At 41.0% G+C, this 24,108-nt stretch overlaps 1 protein-coding gene across 1 annotated transcript in view; it reads left to right on the top strand.

Annotated features, from left to right (window-relative positions):
- Window positions 1–24,108, top strand: part of INO80 (INO80 complex ATPase subunit) — a 136,940-nt gene that overhangs the window by 39,310 nt on the left and 73,522 nt on the right. The window contains exons 10-19 of the mRNA XM_031002339.3: window positions 2,144–2,339; window positions 3,216–3,283; window positions 4,661–4,870; window positions 6,166–6,246; window positions 7,049–7,144; window positions 16,804–16,863; window positions 17,949–18,091; window positions 20,016–20,100; window positions 21,376–21,493; window positions 22,724–22,809. Coding sequence (XP_030858199.2) covers window positions 2,144–2,339; window positions 3,216–3,283; window positions 4,661–4,870; window positions 6,166–6,246; window positions 7,049–7,144; window positions 16,804–16,863; window positions 17,949–18,091; window positions 20,016–20,100; window positions 21,376–21,493; window positions 22,724–22,809 — 1,143 coding nt within the window. The remainder of the gene's footprint in view (window positions 1–2,143; window positions 2,340–3,215; window positions 3,284–4,660; window positions 4,871–6,165; window positions 6,247–7,048; window positions 7,145–16,803; window positions 16,864–17,948; window positions 18,092–20,015; window positions 20,101–21,375; window positions 21,494–22,723; window positions 22,810–24,108) is intronic.

The raw sequence follows: 24,108 nt of genomic DNA, 5'->3' as shown, positions 1-24,108 counted from the left end.
AAAGTGATATCTTACTCTGTCACCCAGGCTGGAGTGCAGTGGCATGATCTTGGCTCAGTGCAGCATCAATCTGTTGGGCTCAAGCAGTCCTCCCGCCTCAGCCTCCAGTGTAGCTGGGACTGCAGGTACATGCTACCATGCCTGGCAAATTTTTTTGTTTTTTGTAGAAACAAGGTTTTGCCATGTTGCCCAGTCTGGTCTCAAACTCCTGAGATCAAGCAGTCCACCTGAAAGGCACTTTTAATTTAGCCTTCTCACATTAAAAAAAAAAGTTTGCACATGTATATGTATTCAGTCTATATTCGTTTTTTGTAGCTATTATTATCACAGATGAAATATAGGTTGTTGGGTTTTGTTTTGTTTTGTTTTGAGACAGAGTCTTGCTCTGTCACCCAGTCTGAAGTGCAGTGGTGTGACCTCGGCTCACTGCAACCTTTCCTCCTGGGTTCAAGCGATTCTCCTGCCTCAGCCTCCTAAGTAGCTGGGATTACAGGCGCCTGCCACCACACCTGGCTAATTTTTGTATTTTTATCAGAGACGAGGTTTCTCCATGTTGACCAGGCTGATCTCGAACTCCTGACCTCAGGTGATCCGCCAGCCTTGGTCTCCCAAAGTGCCGGGATTATAGGCATGAGCTACCATCCCTGGCCAAAAAATACAGATTGTGTTGGGGAGTATTTTGTTCCTTCCTGTAGATTGTTTTGGGGAGTATTTTCTTCCTTCCATTAACCTGTTAATTTCATATACCTATTGTATTGGCTTTCAGAATAATTTATAGCTCTTTGTCAGTTATTTTGACTTTTGGTGGTAAGAGTTTTAGGGCCGGTGTGGTGGCTGGCCGGGTGCAGTGGCTCACATCTATAATCCCAGCACTTTGTGAGGCTGAATGTGGGCCGATCACATGAGGTCAGGAGTTCGAGACCAGCCTGGTCAATACGGTGAAACCCGTCTCTACTAAAAAAATACAACAATACGGGCTGGGCGTGGTGGCTCACACCTTTAATCCCAGCACTTTGGGAGGCCGAGGCGGGCGGATCATGAGGTCGGGAGATTGAGACCATCCTGGCTAATGCAGTGAAACCCTGTCTCTACTAAAAATACAAAAAATTAGCCGGGCATGTTGGCAGGCGCCTGTAGTCCCAGCTACTCAGGAGGCTGAGACAGGAGAATGGCATGAACCCAGGAGGCAGTGCTTGAAGTTAGCCAAGATCACGCCACTGCACTCCAGCCTGGGCCACAGAGGGAGACTCTGCCCCCCGCCGCCAAAAAAAAAATAGAAAAATTAGTCAGTCATTGTGGTGGATGCCTGTAGTCCCAGCTACTTGGGAGAGCGAGGCAGGAGAATCACTTGAACCTGGGAGGCAGAGGTTACGGTGAGGCTCAGATTGTGCCATTGCACTCCAGCCTGGCCCACACAGTTAGACTCGTCTCAAAAAAAAAAAAAGTTTCTGACGTGTACATTTTCAAAAATAATAAAGCTATATAGACATGTATCCACCATCCAGGTTATAAAGTGGAATATACTGTTTGAATTTAGTTGTTGTCTCTGTGCCACCATAGAAAAGTAATGTAAGAAACATTTTAGTCAGAAGCCTAATAGAGAAAAGATTCACAGTATAAAGGAGAGCAAAACACTTGTTACTAGCAGATTATGAATGAAAGTTATTCATTGCACCAGGTGTGGTGGCTCATGCCTGTAATCCCAGCACTTTGGGATGCTGAGGCCAGTGGATCACCTGAGTTCAAGACCAGCCTGGCCAACATGGTGAAACCCTGTCTTTACTAGTAATATACAAATTAGCCGAGTTTAGTGGTGCTCACCTGTAATCCCAGCTACTCTGGAGGCTGAGGTACGAGACTAGCTTGAACCCGGGAGGCGGAGGTCGCAGTGAGCCAAGATCATGCCACTATACTCCAGCCCATGCGACCAGCTGAGACTCTGTCTGAAAAAGGAAAAGAAATTTATTCATTGCTTTTAGTGCCACTGACTTGGCTAAATTAAAATTGTTTATCAGTGATGTTTACATTTTTAAAAGTAAACAATTGGTAAAGGAATTGTATGCAAATATAAATGGTGAATTCTGGACTATTTCTTGGATATCATTGATAATTTGGCTCTGTTTTCACTTTTTTCCCTCTTTAGGCCAAGAGGCAACAGCGAAAACTCAACTTCTTAATTACCCAGACAGAGTTGTATGCCCATTTCATGAGTCGCAAACGAGATATGGGTCATGATGGTATCCAGGAAGAAATCCTAAGGAAACTGGAAGACAGTTCTACCCAGAGACAAATCGATATAGGTGGAGGAGTGGTAGTTAACATCACACAGGAGGATTATGGTGAGTCCTCAGTCAGGACTTAGAGGAAGGCTACCTCTTATTTTTTTTATATCTAAAGGTTATATACATTAATTTTTGCAAATTTTTTATTGATTCGTAGGTAATTTACCAGAAAAGAGAGATTTATTGTACTGGAGTAGGGAAAGTGTGTTTCTGTAACAGAAGTATAAGACCATTTATTAAAGAATTTGAATAGGAAGGGTTGTGGTTATATGATCTTGCAAGTTTGGGAATATTTTTGTTGTGCTTTGTTAGTAGAAATAACAGGTATTGTAATCAGAGTTCAGTAGAACTGAACTGTGTTTCAGCAGAGGAAAACATCTCTCACATAATACGATTCTTGTTTATTTAAGCACGAGAAAGCAGCTGTTGAGTTGTCTTTATGTGATCACAAGGAGAGGGAGGAATTGGGATGAAGTTTGAGAGGAATTTCACGGAGAATGCTGATTAAGATTGTGTTGAGCTATAAATAGTAGAGATTGTAACTGCTTTATAGTATCTTGGGGTTTAAATATGTCTGTATTTCTCCTGTTAAAATAGTTTCACCTATCATAAATATATTAAAATTTTGAATCCTGATTGTCTTGATTGTTGTAGCTTGGTATTATTTGGTAGAAGAAACCCCAATACTGAGAGGCAGTGCCGTGATGTTTTTTGTGAGCTTGCTTTGGCTGCTGGAGACCATGGCAGTCCTCCACCTCCATTGCATTTCCAGCTTCTTACCTCTGAGAATTTAGCCTTTTTCTTCCCCCACCCTCCGTGAACCCAGGGATAAGTAGAATGAGGGAATCAGGGATCCACATACATTGGTGTTAATTGTATCTTAGAACAAGATCAGTTGATAAAGTGTGATAATCCATAAATTTTCCTTTTCAGATAGTAACCATTTTAAAGCCCAGGCCCTGAAGAATGCTGAAAATGCTTACCATATTCACCAAGCTCGGGTGAGTCTTCAGATAGAAAGGTTTACTGTAATTGGCCCTGGAAATACCCCACAAGCCTTTACTTAGGTGGTCTTCCTTTAGTCTTAATCACATTTGCAATTAAAAGCATAGACTAGCTTGTGTATATGTGTGTGAGTAACTGTGTGTAGGGGGTGGAGCTGGGTCTCTTTCACTTTAGATTAGTAGGGATACTAGAAGAAAGGCAGAAAAACGAATATTCAGTTTTCTAGCTTTAGCAATGTGTTAATTTCAAGTTAGAACAGTTTGTATTTTTTTTTCTTTCTCTTGAGTAATCATGGGCAATACAGTATGAAATGTATCATAGATGTTTAATGAAAAAGACCGTACTCACCGGGCGTGGTGGCTCACTCCTGTAATCCTAGCACTTTGGGAGGCTGAGGTGGGTGGATCACGAGGTCAGGAGATCGAGACCATCCAGGCTAACACGGTGAAACCCCATCTCTACTAAAATACAAAAAATTAGCTGGGCGTGGTGGAGGGTGCCTGTAGTCCCAGCTACTCGGGAGGCTGAGGCAGGAGAATGACGTGAACCCGGTAGGCGGAGCTTGCTGTGAGCCAAGATTGTGCCACTGCACTCCAGCCTGGGTGACAGATTGAGACTCCATCTCAAAAAAAAAAAGAAAAAGACCACACTCTTGGCTTGTTAAGAGAGCCATATCATGGTTTCAAAAAACTGCTACATTATTTAATGCCTTCTTTCACTTAAGTAATAACTTGCTCTTTGTTATTTATTTATTTATTTATTTATTCTTTTTTTTTTTTTTTTTTTTTTTTGAGGCGGGAGTCTTGCTTTGTCACCCTCCTGAGTAGCTGGGACTACAGGTGCGCACCACCACACCCAGCTAATTTTTTTTATTTTAGTAGAGACAGGGTTTCACCATGTCGGCCAGGATGGTCTCGATCTCCTGACCTCGTGATCCACCCGCCTCGGCCTCCCAAAGTGCTGGGATTACAGGTGTGAGCCACTGCGCCTGGCCCAAGCTCTTTGTTATGTATGATATAGTGATGTTTAACAAAATCAGAAAGAAACTACAATCAGGTTGAATTAAGTAAAAAATTTGCTGTTTTTAATATACTGCATAGGAGCCCCTATTTAACATTGACAGAGTGTAAGTCAAAGATGGATGAATGTGACCTTCCCCAATTTCTAATATAATTGTTACATTAAATAATATTAGTAATATGTTTTATAGAAATGATGTCATATGATACTACATTATATTATCAGATTATGAGAAATTTTGTTCCAATTATTTTTCTTAGCACAGGGTAGATATATTGTTATCTTGAGTTTTATTTTCATGTAATATTTTTCCTCTTTTTTTTTTTTCTAATTTTTTTTTTTTTACTTTCCAGACAAGGTCATTTGATGAAGATGCAAAAGAAAGTCGAGCAGCTGCCCTACGGGCAGCAAACAAGTCTGGCACTGGGTTTGGGGAGAGTTATAGCCTGGCTAACCCATCTATCCGGGCTGGTGAGGATATTCCACAGCCCACAATTTTTAATGGCAAATTGAAAGGTTATCAACTGAAAGGCATGAATTGGTTGGCCAATCTATATGAACAGGTGAATTTTAGAACCGTGTCATTCTCTTTTATTATCTCTTTTCCTAAAGTCATTTGTTCAATGTGATTGTGAAGTGAGTACAAGATCTGGCTGAGCGCGGTGGCTCATGCCTGCAATTCCAGCACTTTGGGAGGCCAAGGCAGGTGGATCAACTGAGGTTGGGAGTTCGAGACCAGCCTGACCAACATGGTGAAACCCCATCTCTACTAAAAAAAAAAAAAATACAAAATTAGCCTGGCATGGTGGTGCATGCCTGTGATCCCAGCTACTTGGGAGGCTGAGGCAGGAGAATCATTTGAATCTGGGAGGCGGAGATTGCGGTGAGCCACGATGGCGCCATTGCACTGTAGCCTGGGCAACAAGAGCAAAACTCCATCTCAAAAAAAAAAAAAAAAAAAAGGAAATGAATACAAGATCATGTTTTAGATTTCACCCTTTTAAAAAGCTATATCCTGGGGAGGGATAGCAGTAGGAGAAATACCTAATGTAAATGACGAGTTAATGGGTGCAGCACACCAACATGGCACATGTATACACGTGTAACAAACCTGCACGTTGTGCACATGTACCCTAGAACTTAAAGTATAATTAAAAATAATTTAGATGTATTAAAAAATAAAAAGCTATATCCTTTGACAAGAGGCAGAAGGATGTCTCTGTTTCTCTTTCTTTTTGAGACAGGATCTTACTCTGTCACCCAGGCTGAAGTGGAGTGGTGTGTTTATGGCTTACTGTAGCCTTAAACTCCTGAGCTCAAGTGATCCTCCTGCCTCAGCCCCCAGAGTAGCTGGGACTGCAGACACATGCCACCACGCCTGGCTAATTTTTGTATTTTTTGTAGAAACGGGCTGTCTCCATGTTGCCCAGACTGGTCTCAAACTCCTGGGCTCATGCGATATGCCTGCCTCGGTCTCCCAAAGTGCCGGGACAGGCATGAGCCACTGCACCCAGCTGATGTCTTTTTGTTTTTTTCTAACCTGGAGATCCTACTGGAGAATATTTGTGTATTTCTTATGGTTTGTCTTATATGGACTTGGTAAATCTAATTGCTTTTGTGTCTGGGTTGTATTAGCTAACAGACTGGCCTTGCCCTGTCTCATGTATCATGGTTCATAGTTGTAGCTGTAGCATTGGCAAAAGCAATTACTATAGCAGTGGGTAAAAGTGCTGAGGCTGAGTATCTCTAGTCACTTCTCTTTAAACAAGCCTGTTATCTTGGTCGTTCTTTTTGGTAACAGGTTGAACTTTATTTGATGAAATGCATGAGGTGTTGACCATGTATTTTTTTTCCCCAGGGTATTAATGGCATTCTTGCTGATGAAATGGGCCTTGGTAAAACAGTACAGAGCATTGCCCTTCTGGCCCATCTGGCTGAGGTGGGTAGATGCAATCTTTCTATCTTCATTTCTCTAGAATTTAGGGTAATTTCTGTTGAAAATCAGCCACTTAAAAGCACTATGTTAAGCTATGTAGCATTCCAAGATAGTGGGACTGGATTCTCGCCTCAGAGCTTTATAAGGGGACAGTGTTTTATAACTTTTTGGTTTTTAAGAGGGCTAGGACAATTTTTGAGCATGTGATTTTGAGACACTCCTTTCCGCTCTGCATTGATTACCACCAGTGTAGTGGCAAGGGCCATGTAGTTAGATCAGAACACCTTGCCTAACATTTCAGCTCTACTCTTATTACCAGTGTAAACTTGGGCAATTTAGCCTCTTTTTCAACTTAACTCTCTGAGGCTTAGTTTCCTCTTCCTCTTCCTCTTCTATGGAGACATTATCTACTTTATAGGAATTTTATAAGAATTAAATTTTAAAAATGCGTAAAACTGAAAAAAAAGCAAAAGCTCTATACCTATTAAATAACTACAAGATTGTCGGATAACTGGTATAGTAGAAAACAATACATACAAGTCAGTGTGTCATAAATGCTTTGTGGATAAGACCTGTAAGAGGTCAGAAGAGGGAATAGTTGCTTGCCATTTTTTTCTCAAGGTGTGTCTTTATGTTCTTATTATTAACATAGGATATTACTATTGAATGTGCAGATTTGGGATTTACTCACTGTTTCTCTTGTTATTTGTTTCCTATTCTTAGATTGTTCTTCTCATTAATTATAATTTTGAATTAAATACCTTCCCTTTTCCTGTAGTTGGCTGACTGGGTTTTTCTGTTGCAGAGAGAGAACATTTGGGGACCTTTCTTAATAATTTCACCTGCGTCTACACTTAACAATTGGCACCAGGAGTTTACTAGATTTGTTCCTAAATTTAAGGTAAATATCAGTCCAACCAAAACATCTATTGCTCTTTAAAATAAACTTTTTGACTCTCCTTTTCTTGCGCTACTAATTACTCATAACAGTTTTAAATTTTGGCCGGACTTGGGGGCTCACACTTGTAATCTCAGCACTTTGGGAGGTTGAGGTGGGTGGATCACGAGGTCAGGAAGTCGAGATCATCCTGGCTAACATGGTGAAACCCCGTCTCTACTAAAAATACAAAAAAAAAAATTAGCCGGGCATGGTGCCATGTGTCTGTAGTCCCAGCTGCTCAGGAGGCTGAGGCAGGAGAATTGCTTGAACGGGGCAGGGCCAGGGGCGTGAGGGGGCGAGGGGAGGTTGCAGTGAGGGGAGGTTGTAGCAAGCCGAGAATGCGCCGCTGCACTCCATCCAGGGCGACAGAGCAAGACTCCTTCCGTCACAAAAACAAAAATATCTCATACATTGTTCCAAAATAACTTGCATATAATCACTATAAAACTTACTGCTGGGAACAATGAGTGCATATTGCATTTAGCCTGATAAATGGATACTCGTGGTCAAACTGCCATAATAGAAAACATCTACCTTATTTGGTTTAACATAGATTTTGACAAATCATACCATCAGTACACATCCTATCATTTACGGCATTTCTCTTTTCATTCAAATCTATTGTAAATAATTCATTTCTTTTTTTTAATACATGTTTTGTTTTTGTTTTTGTTTTGAGATGGAGTCTCACTCTGTTGCCGAGGCTAGAGTGCAGTGGCACAATCTCGACTCACTGCAACCTCCATCTCCCAGGTTCAAGCAATCCTCGTGCCTCAGTCTCCTGAGTAACTGGGATTACAGGTGTCTGCCACCATGCCCAGCTAATTGTTTTGTATTTTTAATAGAGACGGGGTTTCACCATGTTGTCCAGGCTGGTCTCAAACTCTTGACCTCAGGTGATCCACATGCCTGGGCCTCCGAAAACGCAGCGATTACAGGCATGAGCCACCGCACACAGCCGTTTTTTTTTTTTTTTTAATCAGAGTTTCACTCTTGTTGCCCAGGCTAGAGTGTAATGGTGCAAACTCTGCTCACCGCAACCTTTGCCTCCAGGGTTGAAGTGATTCTTCTGCCTCAGCCTCCCGAGTAGCTGGGATTACAGGCATGTGCCACCATGCCCGGCTAATTTTGTATTTTTAGTAGAGACGGGGTTTCTCTACTGACCATGTTGGTCAGGCTGGTCTCAAACTCCCGACCTCAGGTGATCCACCCATGTCAGCCTCCTGAAGTGCTGGGATTACAGGCGTGAACCACTCCATCCAGCCCATTTTGCTTTTTTAGTAGAGGCAGGTCTCACTATGTTGCCCAGGCTGGTGTTGAACTCCTGGCCTCTAGTCATCCTTCTGCGTCAGCCTCCCAGAGTCCTGGGATTACAGGCATGAGCCACCAAACCCAGCCAGTTCATTTTCTTAATACTCTAAAGTCTGATCTCTAGTCTTAGTCCAGCTTATAATGTCTAAGGTAGATAATGTGAACATCGATTTAATTAATTCAGAGGAAAAGAATTCAGGTTGAGGTAGGGGGTGATCAGGGAAGTATTTGGCATCCATTGGGCAAGACATTGATTAGATTTAAACAGCTGCTTAGTTATGAAAAGTTGGAGGAATTTAAGAAAGAATGAATAGGATTTATTGTTTGCAATTTAAAAGAATTGAAAATGAGTTAAATATGTGTTCTGTCCCTAAAGGAATATGATGATGAAGTTGCACAGTTAGGATAGTATTTTGGAGATTATATATCAAAATATGTTGACATGATCTCTGTGATTTTGGGTCTCTGTAATAGTGATGGGTTTCATGTAGTTTGAGGAGCTTGGGATAGGGTAGAAATGTGAGGCAGGTATTTTTCTGGCTTATGCTTTGTATGGAATAGGAAATTGTCTGGGATTTCCCACTTTGAGGCAGCTTTATGGCTGTGGTCCCATTTTGTGGCTAAATTGTAGATATAGAAACTGTATAAGGAGTATTAGGATATATAGCTTTTAATTTGACTCATTTTCATCTTGCTGAGATGATGATGAGATCATTCTAACGCGGTTTGTTGACTGTTTTCTCTTAAATTGTTTGTCTTGTGGAATGGTGATCACCATCTTTTTCTGCTTTTATTTTCATATGATGTTCAGTATATATTGAACAATGCAGATATTGAAAAATAAAAGATCTTGGCCGGGCATGGTGGCTCATGCCTGTAATCTCAGCACTTTAGGAGGCCGAGGCGGGTGGATCACAAGGTCAGGAGTTCAAGACCAGCCTGGCCAAGATGGTGAAACCCTGTCTCTACTAAAAATACAAAAATTAGCCAGGTGTTGTGGCGGGCGCCTGTAATCCCAGCTACTCGGGAGGCTGAGGCAGGAGAATTGCTTGAACCCGGGGGGCAGAGTTTGCAGTGAGCCGAGATCATGCCACTGCACTCCAGCCTGGGCGACAGAGTGAGAATCCGTCTCAAAAAGAAAAATAAAAGGTCTTAAAATTTTTTCACCAAACCACTTAAGTTTTCAGTAGCTCTTCCACTGGCTGATAGATGGCAATGTGATATTACTAATGTCATTGATACCTTTCCTTTGACTTTATAAGTATGCCTGAAACAGCTATCATTTGCATGTTGAACTTTCTTTCGATATCCTAATTTAGGATTATATACCCTGTGGGTATTGCCACCTCTTTTGATTTTTTTTTTTTTGCTTTTTTTTTTTCTTAGAGACATTTTCTCCTTCTGTCTCCCAAGGTGGAGTGCCGAGACGTGATCATAGCTCACTGCAGCCCTGAACTCCACCTCAAGCCATTCTCCCACATCAGCCTCCCAAGTAGCTAGGACTACCGGCATGCAGCGCCACACCCTGCTAATTTTTTTTTTTTTAATTTTGTGGTGTCGTCTTGCTATGTTGCCAAGGCTGGTCTCTAACTCCTGGCCTCACACAATCATCCCACCTTGGCCTCTTAAAGTGCTGGGATTATAGGCACGAGCCACTGCAGTTGGCTTGATTTTTTTTTTTTCCTAGTGCCCCAATATATTTTTTATTGTGACAAAATACATAGAACATAGTATTTACCATTTTAACTATTTAAAAATGGGCTGGGCCTGGTGGGTCATGCCTGTAATCCCAGTACTTTGGGAGGCCAAGGTGGGAAGATCACTTGAGTCCAGAAGTTCAAGAACAGCCTTGCCAACATAGACCTTGTCTCTACAAAAAAAATAAAAGTTAGTTGGACATGGTAGTGCATGCCTGCAGACCAAGCTTATAAAAAAAAATGGGCCGGCTGCGGTGGCTCACGCCTGTAATCCCAGCACTACCAGAGGCTGAGGCAGGGGGGTCACCTGAGGTCGGGAGTTCTAAACCAGCCTAACCAATGTGGAGAAACCCCATCTCTACTAAAAATACAAAATTAGCTGGGCATGGTGGCACATGCCTGTAATCCCAGCTACTCGGGAGGCTGAGGCAGGAGAATCGCTTGAACCCAGGAGGCAGAGGTTGTGGTGAGCCGAGATTGTGCCATTGCACTCCAGCCTGGGCAACAAGAGCACAACTCTGTCTCAAAAAAAAAAAAAAAAAAAAAGTACAATGTAGTAGCGTTAGGTTCATTCACAATCTTGTGTAACCATAACTGCTGTCTAGTTTCATAACTTTTTCATCAGCCCAAACAGAAGGCCTTTACCCACTAAGCAATCACGTTCTATTCACCTTGTGCTGTAGCCTCTGGCAACCACAAATTTGACTGATGTGGCTGGATTTGCTTATTCGGAACACTTTGTGAATGCCGTTTCTGTCTGGCTTCTTTTACTGAGTATAAAGTTTTCAAGCTTCATCCATATTATAGCATGTGTCAGTGCTTTATTCCTTTATATGGCTGAGTAATATTCCATTGTGTATATATATATATATATATCACATTTTGTTCATTCATCTGTTGATGAATATTTGGGTTGTTTCCACCTTTTGGCTGTTGTGAGTAGTACTGCTATGAACATTCCTGTGCACGTTTTTGTTTGAACACTTATACTGTTTTCACTTCTTTTGGGTATATACCTATGAGTAGAATTGCTAGGTCATATGGTAATTCTACTTATTAAGGAATCTGCCACCTGTTTTTTTTGTTTTTTGTTTTTCATTTTATGACACAGAGTCTTGCTCTGTCACCCAGGCTGGAGTGCAGTGGCGCGATCTTGGCTCGCTGCAACCTCCGCCTCCCAGGTTCAAGCAATTTTGCCTCAGCCTCCCGAGTAGCTGGGACTACAGGGGTGTACCACCACACCCAGCTAATTTTTGTATTTTTGGTAGAGACGGAGTTTCACCATGTTAGCCAGGCTGGTCTTGAACTCCTGACCTCAGGTGATCTGCCCGCCTCTGCCTCCCAAGGTGCTAGGATTACAGGTGTGAATCACCGAGCCCGGCCTGCTACCTGTTTTTGAATGGCTGTAAACTAAGCATAGTTTTTACTTTTTAAAATTATTGATAAAAAAATAAACTTTCATAGAATGTGACATACAAAGTTGAAAGTCATACGTATTGGAACACAGCCCCACACTGCACTCTTTTTCTACCTTTTTTTTGAGACAGTGTCTCGCTCTGTTTCCCAGGCTGGAGTGCAGTGACATGATCTTGGCTCACTGCAACCTCTGCCTCCTCCGGGTTCAAGCAGTTCTTCTGCCTCAAGCTCCCGTGTAACTGGGACTACAGGAGCCTGCCACCATGCCCGGTGAATTTCTTTATTTTTAGTAGAGGCTGAGTTTCCCCACGTTGGCCAGGCTGGTCTCAAATTCCTGAGCTCAAGCGATCCTTCTACCTTGGCTTCTCAAACTGCTGGGATTACAGACGTTAGCCACCATGCCCAGCCAGCTTTTTTCTTTATCTGATGTCTTGAGATGGAGCTTAGAGTATTGATTTTCAGCTTCTAATAGATGTACATTTAAGGATACTCATTGCTTTCTGAGCATGACTTTAGCCATCCAAAGGCTTGATGTGTCATATATACATTATCTTTCACTTCATCATAATCTCTGACTTCCATTGCAAGTTCATTTTTGATCCATGGGTTATTTAAAAGTGTATTTCTAGGTGGGATGATCACTTGAGCCCTGGAGTTCAAGGCTACAGTGAGCTATGATCACATCACTGTACTCCAGCCTAGGCAACAGGGCGAGACCCTATCTCTTTTAAAAAATAAAAAGTTTAATTCATAATTTTCAAACAGTGGAGGATTGTCTAGATGTCTTGTTTGTTATTAATTGATACCTTACATTCACATTGGTAAAAGAAACTTTTTATGACTTTAATACTTTGAAATTTGTTGAACACTCATTTTTATGTCTCAGCATATTGTCAGTTTTTATATGTCCTCTGTGTATTGGAAAATTATAGGTATTCTGCCCTTATTCATTGCAGTGTTGCATATATGTTGATTTAGGTCAAAGTTTGTTAAGTTGTTCAGCTCTTTCATGTCTTTACTGATTCGTCTGCCTATTCTGTCACTGACTGAGAGTGGTATATTAAAACATACCATGATTATGGATTTGTCCATTTCTCTTCTGTCCATTTTTGTTTTATATATTTTGAGGCTGTAAGATTTATACTCTTCCTGGTGAACTGAACCTTTTATTATTATGAAATTTTCCTTTTAAAGACTTTTTGACTAAAAGTCTGTATTTTCTGATATATATTGTTTTTCTTTAATTTTTTTCTGAATACAGAATGTGAGAGCGTCTTTGCTTAATTTTTACATGGCTTTTTTTCTTCCTTTTATTTGTAATCATTTTACATCATTTATGGTGCATTTCTCTTTTTGAGACGGAGTCTGTCGCCAGGCTGGAGTGCAGTGGCGCAATCTCAGCTCACTGCAACCTCCGTCTCCAGGGTTCAAGCAATTCTGTCTCAGCCTTCCTAGTAGCTGGGATTACAGACGCATGCCACCACGCCCGGCTAATTTTTGTATTTTTAGTAGAGACGGGGTTTCACGATGTTAGCCAGGCTGGTCTCTAACTCCTGACCTCAAGTGATCCGCCTGCCTCAGCTTCCCAAAGTGCTGGGATTATAGGTGTGAGCCACTGTGCCCGACCTTAAGGTGTATTTCTTGCCTCTTATTGGGAATATTTGTGCTTTTAATGTAAATGCTGATATATTGAGTTTTAAGTCTGTCTTACTAATTGTTTTTCTACTTGTGGCACCTGTTTAATTTTTCTCTTTTCCTTATTTTTAAATTTAAATTTGTTTTGAGATGGAGTCTGGCTCTGTGGCCCAGGCTGGAGTGCAGTGATGTGATCTCAGCTTATTGCAACCTCTGCGTCCCAGGTTCAAGCAATTCTCCTGCCTCAGCATCCTGAGTAGCTAGAATAACAGGCACCTACCACCACACCCAACTAATTTTTTGTATTTTTAGTACAGACGGGGTTTCACCATGTTGGCCAGGCTGGTCTTGGACTCCTGACCTCAGGTGATCTGCCCACCTTAGCTTCCCAAAGTGCTGGGATTACAGGCATGAGTCACTGCGCCCACCCTATTTTAAAAACATTTTTTGGCCCATGACAGCGCTCAGGAGATCCTGAGAAATGTGTCCCAGTGTTTTGGTTCTCTCCTTTCTTATGTCCTTTTGGACTGATTAAATGTTATTGCTCTCCCTCCCTCTCTTAGCTTATTATTTGTCTTAGTTTGTTTTGCGCTGCTATAACAAAACACAGAAAACTGAGTAATTTATAAAGAAAAGAGATTTATTTGTTATAGTTCCAGAGGGCCTGAGAAGTCAAAAAGTGAGGCGTCCTCATCTCACAAGGGCCTTCTTGTTGCATCACTCCAGATTGGAAGGCAGAGGAGCAGAAGAGCCCAGGGTGAGGGGGACTCCTGTGATAATGGCATTAATTCATTCATGAGGGCAAAGCCCCCATGACCTTCTCACCCCTGAAAGCTCCCACCTCTCAGTACTGTTGCATTGGAGATTAAGTTTCCAACACATAAACCTCGAGAGAGATGTTCAACCCATAGCACTAGTCATGTATTTATTTTATTCTTTTTGGTTTTTTTTGGAGACAGAGTCTCGCTCTGTCACCCACGCTTCAGTGCAGTGGTGTGATCTCCACTCACTGCAACCTCTGCGCCCAGCTAATTTTTGTATTTTTAGTAGAGACAGGGTTTTGCCATGTTGGCCAGGCTGGTCTTGAACTCCTGGCCTCAGGTGATCCATCCACCTCAGCCTCCCAGAGTGCTGAGATTATAGGCATGAGCCACCATACTTGGCCTATTTTATTCTCTAGTAGATAATCTGGGGGAAAAACTTGCCTTCTTGACTTAAAAAATAATAATAATATAAATTAAGAGTTACTACTTTCTGGATAATATAAAGACTTCGGTATACTTGGACTACATCCCTTTTGTCTAGACTTATATGCTGTAGGTTTTGTATACTTTTTATATTTTAAACCCCATGAGACATTTTATTATTGCTTATATATTTTATGTTTAGATTTTTTCATATTATATATTCGATTTTTATTAATCTTCATTTCTTCCTGCATATTTCTGCTTCCATTTGGCTGAAATTTTTCAGAACAACAAAAGATAGTGGTCTGTAGATTCAAGAAGCCCTGTGAGGTGCAGGGATAAGGAGAAAGAAAACCACATCTAGAAACATCACAGAAAAAGTGCTGAATCTTGCATTCTGTTGTTTCTTTGTGCTTTAATCTGGATATTTTCTTCTGACTTGTCATCTAGTTCACTAATTTTCTCTTTAGCTGCATCTAATCTGTCATTAGATCCATCCATTAATTTCTTGATTTTAGTTACTATATTTTTCAGTTCTAAAAATTCACTTTGATTCTTTTATAATTTATAGCATACCATTGAAATTCTCTATCTTGTTTTTCATTAACAAATTAGCATTTTTTAAAGTATTTTTCATTTTTATTTTTAAATTTATTTTATTTATTTTTTTGAAACACAGTCTCACTCTGTCACCCAGGCTGGAATGCAGTGACATGATCTCGGCTCACTGCAACTTCCGCTTCCCGGGTTCAAGCGATTTTCCTGCCTCAGCCTCCCGAGTAGTTGGGACTACAGGTGTGTGCCACCACTCCTGGCTATTTTTTTTTTTTTTTTTTTTTTTTTTTTGTATTTTTGGTAGAGATGGTGTTTCACCATGTTGGCCAGGGTGGTCTCTATCTCCTGAGCTCGTGATCCACCTGCTTCGGCCTTGCAAAGTGCTAGGATTCCAGGTGTGAGCCACTGTGCCCGGCCTAAACTTTTATTTATTTATTTTTTTGAGACAAAGTCTTGCTCTGTTGCCCAGGCTGGAGTGCAGTGGCACAATCTTGGCTCACTGCAACCTCTCCCAGGCTCAAGCAATTCTGCCTTAGACTCGTGAGTTCCTGGGACTGCAGGCGCGTGTCACCACACCTAGCTAACTTTTGTATTTTTTGTAGAGACAGGGTTTCACCATGTTGCCCAGGCTGGTCTGAAACTCCCATGCTCAGGTGATCTGCCAGCCTCAGTCTCCCAAAATGCTGGGATTACAGGCATGAGCCACTACTCCTGGCCAAAAGTCTGTTTTTAATATTTTTATTATTTTAATCTCCTCTGTGTACGTTATCTTTCTTTCATGTAGGCTTTCAGTCATGTGATATGGTCTTTCTATATGTCTGGTTATTTTTTAATGCTATGCCAGACATTGTATAGGAAAAACTATAGAGATAAGTGTGGGCTCTCACTACTGTTTTCTTCTAGAGAGGATTTATGTGTTTTTTTGCCACTAGTAATTATTTGGGGGTTGGTGGGGATGCAAATTATTCAAAGCCTTTTTAATCTGGAATTCAGATGTTTTGAGGCGGGGAGTCGGTGCCTATTCAGGCAAGTCTAGGCAAGTCTATGTATGATTTACTGTTACTACTACCTTGTAGCCTTTGAGTTCCAACTTAAAGCCAGGGATGTGGCTGGTTACAAGAGTCTTTTTCCTTGAACTACAATTTTTGTTCTCTATGTCTTACATCTTTTTTTTTTTTTTTTTTTTTTCCTGAGACAAAGTCTTGCTCTTGTCCCCCAGGCTGGAGTGCAGTGGAGCCATCTCTGCTCACTGCAACCTCTGCCTCCCTAGTAGCTGGGATTACAGGCGCGTGCCACCACACGCAGCTAATTTTTATATTTTTAGTAGAGATGTTTCACCATGTTGGCCAGGCTGGTCTCCAACTCCTGACCTCAGGTGATCCACCTGCCTCGACCTCCCAAAGTGCTGGGATTATAGGCGTGAGCCACCATGCCCAGCCTATCTTACATCTCTTAAGAAAAAGTGTCCTCAGTTTCTTATCCTCTCAACTAGAACTTTTGTAATGCCATGGTACCATCAGTGATAAAGTATACCACATACTAGGCTTACCTCTCTGGGCTTCCGTTGTTTTCTGATTTGGGCCTCTGTAATTGCCCACTGTCTCAGTAGCTGTTTTATGCCTTCAGACAAATGAATTGTGTGTGTGTGTTTCTATTTGGACAACAGGGTTGGTTAAACCACTTATTCCACCATTGGCAGGAGAGGAATTCCTATGCTCATTTTATTAGTTTCTTTTTAAATTGTTCCGAATTATATATTAGTTATAATACTTTTAAGATCATCTATAGAAAGTAATGTATATATTGGCCCTTTTTCTAGGTGCTACCATATTGGGGAAATCCTCATGATAGAAAAGTCATCAGAAGGTTCTGGAGTCAGGTAACATTCTACTGAAACTGCATACATACGTACCGTACATGCAGTCATTATTTCTCTAATTGATGTGGATAATTTCTTTTAGACAAAAATCTTCTTATCTATTATATATTTCTGGACACTGATCAAGTTTCCATTTTTCTGATACAATACTTTTCCCGTTTTAGGCAATCAGCTGGACTTGATTTCCAGGATTAATTAAGAATCTTTTTTTTTGAGACAAGGTCTTGCTCTGTTGCCCAGGCTGGAGTGCAGTGGCATGATCACATGTCACTGTAACCTTGACCTCCTGGCTCAAGCAATCCTCCCACCTCAGCCACCCAAACTACAAGCAGGAGACAGCACACCCAGCTAATTTTTGGGACTATAGGCTCGCTACACCATGCCCGGCTAATTTTTGTATTTTTTGTAGAGATGTGGTTTCAACCTGTTGCCCGGGGTGGTCTCAAACTCCTAGGCTTAAGTGATCCTCCTGCCTCGGCCTCCCAAAGTGCTGGGATTACAGGTGTGAGCCACCACACCTGGCCAGAACTTTTTTCTTTAATAAGCTGAAGACTAGTTTCAGCCTAGTTAGTGGTAAATGTGACTGCTTTAAAAACAGTTATAGTGGCCGGGCATGGTGGCTCATGCCTATAATCCCAGCATTTTGGGAGGCTGAGGCAGGAGGATCACTTGAGTCCAGGAGTTCGAGACCAGCCTGGGTAACATAGTGAGACCCCATCTCTACATAAAATAAAATAAAATAAAATAATTAGCCGGGCATGGTGGTATATGCCTGTAGTCCCAGCTGTTTGGGAGACTAAGGCAGGAGGATCACCTGAGCCCAGGAGGTTGTGTTTGCAGTGAGCCATGTTCACGCTGCTGGACTCTAGTCTGGGTAACGGAGTGAGACCCTCTCAACAACAGCAAAACAACAAACAAAACCCCACAGTATGGTTCACTTCACTGCACATCTCCCTACCATATGGGAGAAACACATCTTCAGGGCTGTCTTAAACATTTTGGCCCTAGAAAAACAGTCCATACATCAGTTCCTTATTATGAATTATTAGGTTTCTCTTTTCACCCTTCCCCTTTTATATTTACAGAAGACCCTCTACACTCAGGATGCCCCCTTCCATGTGGTTATTACCAGCTATCAGCTGGTGGTGCAGGATGTAAAGTATTTCCAGCGGGTCAAGTGGCAATACATGGTACTGGATGAGGCTCAGGCGCTCAAGAGTAGTTCCAGGTAACATGAGTAGTAGAAACCAAACTCAATGCATTGGGTTAAGTACACACACACACACACACGCACACACACACACACAGACTTGTATATATGAATAAAATCAAGATATGAGAAGTTTTATTTTATTTTTTTAATAGAGACAAGGTCTCGCTTTGCTGCCCAGGCTAGTCTTGAACTCCTGGCTTCAAGCGATCGTCTCGCATTGGCCTCCCCAGGTGTTGGGATTACAGGGATGAGCCACCCGTCCAATATATGAGAGGTTTTAAATATGACGTGACATGATCTCTGCATCAGTCGTGTACCTGATCAGAAGGCAAAAATTCCCTTTTTATTTTTTCATGGAACACAAATGTTAATGCCAAGAATACCAAGACTTTTCTCAACTTTTATCTCCCTGTTCAAGAAGGTGACATTTTTACAGGTCATCTCTTCAGGGAAAATTTCTATAGAGGAAGGAGTCTCTGCCCTTGCTTTAAGGTATTATTTTAGACAGGAGTTCTAAGTAGGAGGTAGAATGTTAGGTTATGTGGATTGGATGCTCTGTTTGTTTTATGTTGATTATCTGAGACCCTGGATGGTTTTCAGATCTCCAAGAATCCTTTTATTCTAAGTTATGTGTTTAAAATATTCCAATACCTTTGAGGTCCCAAAGTAAATAAAAAGTGTTATTTGGTGATATTAAACCTCAGGTTTGATATTTTTTTATTAACTCATGGTGAGTCCTTAGAAATTTATTAGAGGTCCATGTTAACTGGCTAGATGATATTTTCTGTAGAACTTTCTTTTTTCTATTCTTTTCTTTCTTTCTTTCTTTTTTTTTTTTTTTTTTTTTGAGATGTAGTTTCGCTCTTGTTGCCCAGGCTGGAGTGCAGTGGCGCAGTCTCGGCTCACTGCAACCTCCACCTCCCAGATTCAAGCAGTTCTCCTGCCTCAGCCTCCTGAGTAGCTGGGATTACAAGTGCTCACCACCATGCCCGGCTAATTTTTGTATTTTTAGTAGAGACGGGGTTTTGCCATGGTGGCCAGGCTTGTCTCGAACTCCTGACCTCAGGTTATCCACCTGCCTCTGCCTCCCAAAGTGCTGGGATTACAGGCGTGAGCCCTTTTGTGGAAGTTTCTATCCTCAGAAAGGTCTTACTTCCTACAGCAATCTTTTTTTTTTTTTTTTTTTGAGACGGGATAGGGTCTTGCTCTGTTGCCCAGGATGGAGTGGTGCAGTGGCGCAGTTGGGGCTCACTGCAGCCTCGACCTCCCTGTCTCAAACGATCCTCCCATCTCAGTCTGAGAGCTGGGACTATAGGCGTGTGCCACCATGCTGTGCTAATTTTTTGTGTTTATAGTAGACACGGGATTTCTCCATGCTGCACAGGTTGGTCTTGAACTCCTGCATTCAAGCCTCCCAAAGTGCTGGGAGTACAGACATGAGCCACCATGCTTGGCATACTGCAGTTGTTCGAAGGAGCATATGCCTTTGGCCAGGAGCAATGAAGATTCATTTTACATTTTCTTCTCACCAACACTCCTCATAACTGCTCTCTCCAAACTCATACTGGAAGTGCACAGATTAATAATTTTGACACTTTATACCACAGATATGTACTTTCTAATTAAATGACTTATGTCAGCAAAAATGACTAAAGATAATAGAAGAGTTTATAAAGCCAGAAATGATACAACTCTGCCTATTTGAGGCTATTTTTTTCTAAATCCAAATACCATGTTTTCAGTAGAGAGGAGTCATTTCCCTTGGAAGTGTCCTGTTTTCAGCTTTGTTGAATAATGTTTTTCAGTTGAATACATGATGGAGTACTTGATTCTGAATGTTAGTTTTTTGGAAGGCATTTTTGTCAATATGGGGTCTCAGTAGGATAATTAAAGAACAATTTATTGCTAACATGAATTTGTAACTTATTTTATCAAACAGTGTTCGTTGGAAGATCCTCTTACAGTTCCAGTGTCGGAATCGTCTTTTGCTAACCGGGACCCCAATTCAGAACACCATGGCAGAGGTAGGCACTAGTCCAGGTCACAGGTTTATATCTTCATAAAACAGAAGGATTCCAGCAGAGCATAGAATTCTTTACCCATTCCCTTGCAGTGCTACTGCTTTGTATAAATTATAGTCCCCCACATAAAAGACTTGCCCCAAGTCATCTTTTAGGCATAGGCATCATTCCTGTTTTCTTATTCTCTGGCATAAGGCCAATGAATTACTGTATTCTTTTGTGTTTAAGGAATACTGACCACATTAGAAAATGTAAACATTTAATGCAGAGACATGTTTTTGCTAGAGTTGAAATGTAATATTTGTTAACACAGAGGGGAGCTAAAATTTTTGGGGGGAGTTAATTGATCATCTAGAATAAGGGTCAGAAATCCTTATAGAGGCTGCGTGCAGCTGCTCATGCCTGTAATCCCAACAACTTGGGAGGTCGAAGTGGGAGGATGCCTTGAACCCAGCAGTTTAAGACCAGCCTGGGCAACGTGGTGAAACCCGGACGCTACAAAAAAAATCAAAAAATTAGCCAGGCATAGTGGTGCATGCCTGTAGTCTCAGCTACTTAGGAGGCAGAGTTGGGATGATTGCTTGAATCCTGAGGTCGAAGTTGCAATGAGCCGAGATCGTGCCACCGTATGCCAGCCTGGGCAACAGAGTGAGACTCCATCTCAAAAAAAAAAAAAAAAAAAAACCAAAAGAAGAAAACTTTATAGAAACTGACAGATAGTATATATTTTATAGAGTTTGGAGGCCATGCAATCATGGTTGCAGCTACTCAACTTTGCTTGTCTAATAAAGTAGCCATAGGCAATACATAAGTGAATGGCCATGGCTATGTTTCAATAAAACTTGATTTAAAATAGTGGTAGACCAGACTTGGCCCAACAGGCCATATTTTTCTAACCCCTAATCTAGGATTATTAGTAGCAAGTTATCATACCTTAGATTGTGTTCAATTATGGAATAGATTTTTATAAGAAGATGGTTAAAACTATCCCATTGCAAAATCTGAGCATGACTTGCGCTTTGAAACTTTTAGTTTGAAATTAGTTGTAAAAGAATCACATTTTGCTACAGCACCTAATAAAATTAGGGTTGGTTGATGAGGCAAGAATGTAGTTGAATTCATTCATTTTCTGTCTTTCATTCACACATACGCATGCATCTAGGCACTTACACACTAATACACCTGCAATTTTCTCTCTCTCTCTACTCTATCTAATACATCCTTACACGCTGTCATTTTATTGCTCTATAGCTATTTCATTTTTGTCTTTGTTTACAGCTTTGGGCTCTGCTTCATTTCATTATGCCAACATTATTTGATTCACATGAGGAATTTAATGAATGGTTTTCCAAGGACATTGAGAGCCATGCCGAAAACAAATCTGCTATTGATGAGAGTGAGTACTGTTATGAGCTGGCTTTCTATCTACCTATCAGTGTAGGCAACCACATAATTGCATATTTCTTTTATTTGAATAATTTTTCTTCCAGTATACATAGACAAATCAGTGGGGAAGAAAACCACATTTTTTGCTTATAAAATAATTATGTTTTTTGTACATATTTAACAGTCAAAAAAGAACTAATTTAGATGATTACTACTATAGTCTTGTCTAATCAAGGCAGATCAGGCTTGATTCATAAAGTATTATATTTTAGCTTGCAGAATTCACATTTCCCATTTAGATCTTGAAAAATTCATATTGGCCAGGCATGGTGGCTCACATCTGTAATCCCAGCACTTTGGGAGGCTAAGGTGGGCGGATCATGTTAGGTCAGGAGTTCAAGACCAGCCTGGCCAACATGGTGAAACCCTGTCTCTACAAAAATACAAAAATTAGCCGGGCGTGATGGCGGGTACCTGTAATCCCGCTACACGGGAGGCTGAGGCGGGTGAATCGCCTGAACCCAGGAGATGGAGTTTGCGGTGAGCCGAGATTGCATCATTGCACTCCAGCCTGGGTGATAGAGCCAGACTCCATCTCAAAAGAAAATTCATATTTAATTCTTTGTGGGTCAAATGGGTCAAATGCTGTGGGTCTAATGGGTCAAAACTTTTTTCCTGTGATAAAAACAGCAAATATTAGAAGGGCCATTTTTGTTATTTTTCTCTATGTATTAGAATTTGTTTTCATTGTGAGCATTTTTAACCTTATCAATACTTTTGATCTCGTTGAATAATATCTCTCTGATTTTAAGAGCATTCTGAAGTGTTTATTACACAGACATGAGCTTGCTCACTATTAGAAAAGTCCTTATGTGATTTTACACTATGAGTTGTTAATTTGCTGACTTCCTTTGGAAGGTAATTTTTGGGGAACACTGACAGTCTCAGATAATTTTTATTATACTTACAACCCTATTAGTGATAAAATGTCCCTGAAACCTAAAAATGAATTCTAATGAAAATAGAGCCTAGTATATTTATCCTGTTGACTATAGCAAGATGGTATAAAAAGTTAAAATTCCTTGCTTTCCTACTTGGGAAAAAGTTTCAGTCTGCTTTTAGAGAATCGTTGAGCCAAAGGAGTTTTGAAGAGTTTGGTGAGAGGTGAATGTGGTATTTGTTTCTGTTGTTTTTGTGAAATCACTATAATGTATTATTTGGGGGCCTCCTGGCATTTCAGATCAACTTTCTCGCTTACACATGATTTTGAAGCCATTTATGCTGAGGAGAATCAAGAAAGATGTGGAAAATGAATTATCTGACAAGGTAAGTAAAAAAGACCTCATGTGTTTAAGCCTCAATAGGCACCAACTTAAGATTCCAGGGGGAGAAATTTATTGATATATGTTTAGTTGAAGTTTGCTTGAAGGAAGACGTTTAAACTTGCATGGATCAAAGAGGACTTAAAATGAGGCAAATAATTGAGGAAAATAACATCTTTTTTTCTTTTTTTGAAATGCTTTTTACTGGAGAATTTGAAACATTACAAAAATAGAAAGATAGTATAATGAATCCCCTTGACCCATTGTTCCGTGACAATAATCATTAACTCTACCTCTCTCTTATTCAAAAGCAAATCCCAGATGTTTTATAAATGAATATTTGTTTATAAAGTATTTTCATGTATATTTCTAAAAGATTTGGTTTTTTTAAACACTGCCTAACCACATGCCATTATCACACCTATTTAAAAAGACCAGTTCCATGATAGCATCACGTATCTAGTCAGTGTTCAGATATCTCCAGTTGTCTTTGTGTGTCTGTCTCTCTTCTTCAAAGAATTAATTTGTAGCCGGGCATGGTGTCTCACGCCTGTAATCCCAGCACTTTGGGAGGCTGAGGTGGGCGGATCATGAGGTCAGGAAATCGAGACCATCCTGGCTAACAAAGTGAAACCCCGTCTCTACTAAAAATACAAAAAATTAGCCAGGCATGGCAGCAGGCGCCTGTAGTCCCAGTTACTCGGGAGGCTGAGGCAGGAGAATGGCATGAATCTGGGAGGCGGAGCTTGCAGTGAGCCAAAATTGTGCCACTGCACTCCAGCCTGGGCGACAAAGCGAATGTCTGTCTCAAAAAAAAAAAAAAAAAAAAAAGTTCAGAATAAGAATACAAGCAAGGTCCATACATAGCATTTGGATGGTCTGTCTCTCAGTATCTGGTTTGTTTTTTCTTTTGAGGCAGGTTCTTACTCCTTCACCCACACTGGAGTGCAGTGACACAATCTTGGCTTACTGTTGCCTTGACCACCTGGGCTCCAGTGATCCTCCCCCGTCAGCCTCCCAAGTAGCTGGGACTACAGGTGTGTGCCACAACACCTGGCTAATTTTTGTATTTTTTTTTTTTTTTTTGTAGCGACCAGTTTTGCCATGTTGCCCATGCTGGTCTCAAACTGAGTTCAAGGGATTCACCCGTCTGGGCCTCTGAAAGTGCTAGGATTACAGGTGTGAGCCACTGTGCCCGACCTCTTAGTATCTTTTAATCTCTCCCTCCGTTTTTTCCCCTTGTATTCTTTTTTTTTTTTTTTTTTGGTAAGACAAGGGCTCGCTCTGTCACCCATGGTGGAAT

The sequence above is a fragment of the Gorilla gorilla genome, chromosome 16, assembly GCF_029281585.2.
Source record: "Gorilla gorilla gorilla isolate KB3781 chromosome 16, NHGRI_mGorGor1-v2.1_pri, whole genome shotgun sequence".
In the NCBI taxonomy this organism is placed as follows: Eukaryota; Metazoa; Chordata; class Mammalia; order Primates; family Hominidae; genus Gorilla; species Gorilla gorilla.
The sequence above is the reverse complement of the archived record's forward strand: the minus strand, read 5'-3'. Positions and strand labels throughout refer to the sequence as shown.